We start from the raw sequence: 6,058 nt of genomic DNA on the forward strand, positions 1-6,058 counted from the left end.
TATATATAGTAAAATATTTTCTTTGGTTCAGTCAAGTCTTCTTTCACATCTAATCACAAATTAACCTTAAGTATTAGATGAGTGGCATTTTGGGGGGCTTTTTGTTTGTTTTTGTTTTTCTCTGTATAAATGAGAAAACAACTAAAGCTGAAAGCTACAAATTCCATATGATGAATTTTATCATTATGTATATCTAAAACATACAAATAAGAGAAAACTGAAAAAAAATATACAGTTGAATATACAGATACCTTGGATCCATGAGAGGTGTCTTAGGATGAAGATAATACATAGGATCACAGCACTTATCAATTATTGGCAAAACTGATCTCCAATGACAATTATGTAGTTATTGAAATAATTCTTTTTTAGTATATGTTTGCACAACTGGAGCCATCTTGGTGAATTAGGTTGTGTGTGTGTGTGTGTGTGTGTGTGTATAGCTTATTGATCATTTTCACTCTCTCTTCCTCTCCTGCCCTCCCAAACCCCTTCTGATGAAAGAAATTTAAAAAGCCCCAAAAAGATGAAGAGCTATTTTATATTCATAATCAGAAATTTCAGTGTAAGGATTTAATTCCTCACAACAGATTCTATACATTCAGCTCCATCCCATCAAAATCCTAGCAAGTTGCTCTGTGGACCTCAGCAGCACAATTCTAAGCTTTTTACAGAACATCAAAAGATCTAGACTGACTGAGAAAAAATTAATAAATTGGAGTGTTGATGCTACTGACTTTAGTACTTACAATAAAGTTGAATAATTAAAACAATAAGATATGATAGAACAATATATAAGTAGATTAATAAAATAGAACAAATTGCTCAAAAACATATAAAAATGTAGTGACCTAATCTTTTTTCTCCCTCTTCTTGTCGTGTTTTTGTGTTCTTTATATTATTTTATTCTTATCAGTACATGAAGGGAACAAAAGCAATTCGATGGTGAAAGGATAGATTTATCAACAAAAGGTACTGAAAAAACTGGAAATACATATGTGAAAACAGAATCAATATGCAGAACTTACTTTTTATTAAATTTAATACAGAAAAGTTTGATAAATAAAAAATTTAAACCTGAAAGTAAAATAAAATACTATAAAACTTACAGAAGATAACATAGGAGAAAAATTTTGTGGCTTTGATTTTGGCAAGGAAAAAAAGCACAATTCATGAAAGACAAAACTGATATTCTCAGAGTTATTGAAATTAAAATCTTCCTCTCTGTGAGATATTGTTGAAAGAATGAAAAATCAGACTACAGTGTAAGGGAAACTATTCCCAAGTCACATAAATGACAAATAACTTCTATCCAGAATACAATTCAGATATTGCTATGTTTATATCCCAGATATGCACGATTCTGCATGTAGATGGTAGATGATTGGAACGTGAGTCCTCATTTTGGAGGCAGGAGATACAAGTAGAACAGGATGATAGAACTGTGTATGTGGTGATGTGAAACATCAACTTAAATTCATATTTTGCTTACTGCAAATACATGTAAGTACATATAAATATATTTATTGATAATTGTGCATGAAGATATAGTTACACTCATGTCTTTTGTGTTGCCTGAAAAGAAAGGCTCACAGCAGAAAAACCCCATTAGAAAGTAGTAAATCAGCATTCATAACTAGATTTACAATACCATTCATTTTCAAATTATTTATCAGTATTTCTAATTACATTCATCTTTTGGGACTGGAACATAGAGAAAGGAGGTAGGAATCATTGCTTCTTAACAAATGACTGATTCTAGGAGTTTGACAGGAAATACGCAAGATGATCCTAGGCATGTCATAAGCCAAGACATCCTGAAATAAAGAAAGCAACCAACAAGAATAAATAAATAAATAAATAAATAAATAAATAAATAAATAAATAAATCTAACATCTATGGAGTTTCAACTAAAAGAACTCCTTTTGGTCATTGCAGGAACAATTTGAGAAAAATAAATAAAATGCATCTGATATGATAAAATTTAACATGAATGTCTATGTCAAATTGGTAAATTGGTAAAGGGACAAATACAATATTCAAAAGAACCGTAACTGACTTCGCGTGTGCTCTGCTCTTAACGAGGGGAAGCATGAATTCCTGCCCTCTTAGTGTGAACTGTATATATTGACTTTCAAAAAGTGGAACACGGAAGTAGTATTTCCTTAATTGTATTTATTTGGTCTTTTTGTTGTTACATTAAAGATCAAACATAGGGTCTCTAACATATTGGAAAAATACTTTATTACTATACACTAGCAGCTTGGAAAGAGAGTTTGTTTTAACAAAGAAGATTAACTTCATAATGGAGAAGTTATGATGGACATGACCCTCGTCACATGATCCAGGCACATATCAAAAGTGATAATCACTGCTACTAAAATATAGTTTTGATACGATACAATCTGAACGGTATTCTACCTCTGCTGTCTTCTTCCTCTCCAAAACACATAATCCTAGTCTACTGAATAAAGCAACATAAAAATTATCAATAGAGTGATGTTTCACAAAACTCCTAATTGATCTTCTTCAAAACTTCTCAGAAATCAAGGAGATACATCTGAGAATCTTTTACTGTTAAGAAGAACATAAGAAGCTGGGAGTGGTGACACACACCTGTAACCTCAGTAGCCTCAGCAGTCTCAGGGTGCTGGGAGGCTGAGGCATGAGGGTAGCAACTGGATACCAGCCTGGGCAGCTTATTCACTTAGCAAGAACCTGTCTCAAAATAAAACAGGGCTGGAGAAGGCCTTGGCTTAAAACCCCAGAATGTGGGGGGAAAAAACTCTAAAAAGTCAAAATATAGCTATGTAATGTGGTTCCTGAAGCAACAGTAAAACAACAGACAGGTGTGGAAATGTAATTAATTAATTTATGATTCTATTTAAAAGATTATCAATATTTTTTTAATTTTAACAAATATTCCACATCGATGTCAGATTTTAATGATAGAAGAAACTGGGTGGATGATATATAAGAACTCTATGCCATCTTATATTTTTACTGTAAATCTAAAATTATCAAAACTAAGGTTATTTTCAAGGGAATTGGGGGTTTAAATTAAAATATGAATACTGAATTTAGTATAGTAACAAATAGATCACTAGAAATATTTTAAAGTACCATTCCAGGGGATTCATCAAAATGTAACTCATACCACAGGAGATTCAGTTTAGAATAGAAGATGATGAAATTGAGCCAAAGAATACACACAAAATTTTAATGATGTTTTGTGGATTATGTAATTTCTAAGCAGCCATAAAGACATTTCAGTCAGTCACATTAATTGAAAACAAAGCCTTTTAAAATGTTGTTGCTAACGTTGCTGGTGTTCATAATATGTTTGTCTATCAACCCCATAATTAAGAGTTGAAAACGTAATTCCTAAAAAACATTGCGCTTTCCAGTGTAGGATGACACTGACAACCTCGAAAAGTACAATAAGGATAGTATATGTAGGAAAACACAGGCACTGAAGGACTACATCCCTCTCTCCTTAGGTCTCAGCACATTTTGAGACATAGAATTGATGGCGATTGCTATAAATAATTGAGAAATGCACCAAGAGCCCAGCTAGAGAAAATGGATAGAAATGTGGATCTCAAAGTGCCTGAACCTCTCAGAATAGAAAAGGATCTCTACCCCCCCCAAAAAAAAACTCACTGGTTCTGCATTATGTGAGAGATACAAAAAAATAGTTCAAATCATTTGGTCCAAGTTTACTTTCTTTTAAATTTTTGCAAATATCCTATGTTTCATGCAGTCATTGGTGGGTTTGTTTTTTGTTTTGTTTTGTTTTGTTTTTTGGTACCAGGGATTGAACTCGGGTCCTTGAGCTTGCGAGGCAGGCCACCAAATGCTGAGCTAAATCCCCGGCCCTCATTGTCTTTTTTTAACAGCAGCCTTTTTTTGTGACCTCAACAGGTCAAAAAATGTATTTAAAATATATTTGCACTAAAGTAAATAGATGAGTAGACTGGAGACTATATTAGCGTTGTCTTGACATCTATATCTTTAGGACTTTAGGGTATTCAAAAGGGATAATGTTATTCTCCATATTAAAAGGGAAGTATTTACTATCATTGGGGTTTAGATACAGATAGTCAAGGTAAAGTATTTTTGGAAACATTTAAATTTCTAAGTCTACACTGATAAGAAATACTCTCCTATATAGAGAGGAGATGGGAGAAAAGTTGTGGTTTGGAGTCTCTTTCACCTAAACTTCATGTTTCTTGAATTTCTTGAGGATTCTGTCACGAATCTGCTTGGTCTTTACACTGTAGACAATAGGGTTCATAAAAGGGGGAACCAGCAAGTAGACATTGGCCATGAGCACATGGACGATTGGAGAAGCACTCTGCCCGTAGCGACGGATCATGGATAGCCCAATCATGGGTGTATAGAAGGTGAGAACGGCGCAAATGTGGGAAATGCAGGTATTCAGGGCTTTCACTCTCTCTGCTTTGGAGGCTATACTCAACACTGTGCCCAGGATGAGAAGATAGGAGAGGAGGAGAAGCACTGAATCAAGTCCCATGGAGCAGACGACCACCACGAGGCCATAGATACTGCTCACACGACGGCTGGATACAGTTGTCCTTATGAGGTCCTGATGCAGGCAGAAGGGGTAGGAAAGAATATTGACAGTATGATACTGAAGTCTCTTCAGAAGGAAGGAAGCTGGAAACACCAGGGTTAGGGCTCTTCCAGCAACTGCCAGCCCAATCCCAGTGATTACCTCATTGGTTAAAATGGATGCGTAACGTAGAGGTTCCCGGATCGCTACAAAGCGGTCAAAGGCCATGGCTAACAGAACAGCCGACTCAATTATTGAGAAAACATGAATGAAATACATCTGGACGAGACAAGCATTGAAAGCGATTTCCCGAGCATGGAACCAAAAGACACTAAACATGGTGGGCAAGGTAGTGGTGGATAGTCCCAGGTCGGTGAGTGCCAACATTGATAGAAAGTAGTACATCGGTTGGTGGAGGGAAGACTCTGTTCTGATAATGAAGAGGATGGTGATGTTTCCCACAATTGAAGTGACGTAAACCAAGAAGATAGGGAGGGAAATCAAGCCATACTGCCTTTCAAGGCCTGAGAAGCCTGTCAGAAGGAAGCGAGGATATAGGGCCGAATCATTGAAGACAGACATCGCCCTGATGGAGCCACCTTCAGTCTAAGTGTAGAGACGAGGTAAAAGTCTGTAGTATAACAACGAATGTGTATGTATTTAGCTTTTTAATCATTCCTTTGTTGTTATGTTGAATTACTATCTGTATTTATCATTTAAGAAACTTTACCTACTCTATTTGAGTTCATAGTAAAGACTATTTGGTAGTACTAAAACTAGGGAGATATATAAAAATACCTTCAAATACTTAAAAACTGCGCAGAGTGCTGAAATTTAGTGTTACTTTAAAGGTGATATAAAAACACAGGATATAAAAGGGAGAGGAGCTAAGTTCATCTAAGGGAAGTTAAAGACAGCGACTCAAGTTAAGTTTCAAGTGACAAATATGAGTTAGATGGAATCAAAGGACTGTGATGTGCATCTTGTACTGAATAATATCCATGTAAATGAAGAAATATATTAGAGAGCACCCTAGTTCCTCCGGAGATATATGCCAGGAAGATATATTTTCAGGAGATATATTCCAGGAAGCCGAGTTGGTACCTGAAGTCATAGATGGACCAAACCTTACATGTACAAACTTTTTCCTGCACACACATAACCATGATTAAGTTCATAAATTAGGCCCAATAATAGTTAATGACAACTAATAATAAAATTAAACAATAATGTTTTTTTAACTATGAATTGACTATTTCTGGAGTTTTCCATTTAATTTTTTATACCAAGGTTGATGGCAAATAATCAAAACAGTAGAAAGCAAGTCTGAGGATAAGCATGGCTCCTACAATACAAACGTAAGCAAATATGGTTGAACATAGCTAAAAGTAAGAAGTAACTATTTATATGGTCATGGGAACTAAGTTAAAAAATGGACTAGAAGCTGGGCGTAGTGGCACATACCTGTAATCCCAGCACTC

General features: G+C 35.2%; 1 protein-coding gene across 1 annotated transcript; it reads right to left on the reverse strand.

The window, feature by feature from the left end:
• Window positions 1-4,217: 4,217 nt before the first annotated feature.
• On the reverse strand, window positions 4,218-5,159 carry LOC104857871 (olfactory receptor 51G2). The gene has a single exon (XM_010617942.1). The coding sequence runs from the start codon at window positions 5,157-5,159 to the stop codon at window positions 4,218-4,220; it is 942 nt and encodes a 313-aa protein (XP_010616244.1).
• Window positions 5,160-6,058: the final 899 nt, after the last annotated feature.

The sequence above is a fragment of the Fukomys damarensis genome, unplaced genomic scaffold (assembly GCF_012274545.1).
Source record: "Fukomys damarensis isolate Sample0158 unplaced genomic scaffold, DMR_v1.0_HiC HiC_scaffold_16, whole genome shotgun sequence".
NCBI lineage: Eukaryota > Metazoa > Chordata > Mammalia > Rodentia > Bathyergidae > Fukomys > Fukomys damarensis.

Coding starts and splice junctions, on each gene's coding strand:
- LOC104857871 (XM_010617942.1), bottom strand. CDS start 5,159: ATGTCTGTCTTCAATGATTCGGCCCTATATCCTCGCTTCCTTCTGACA.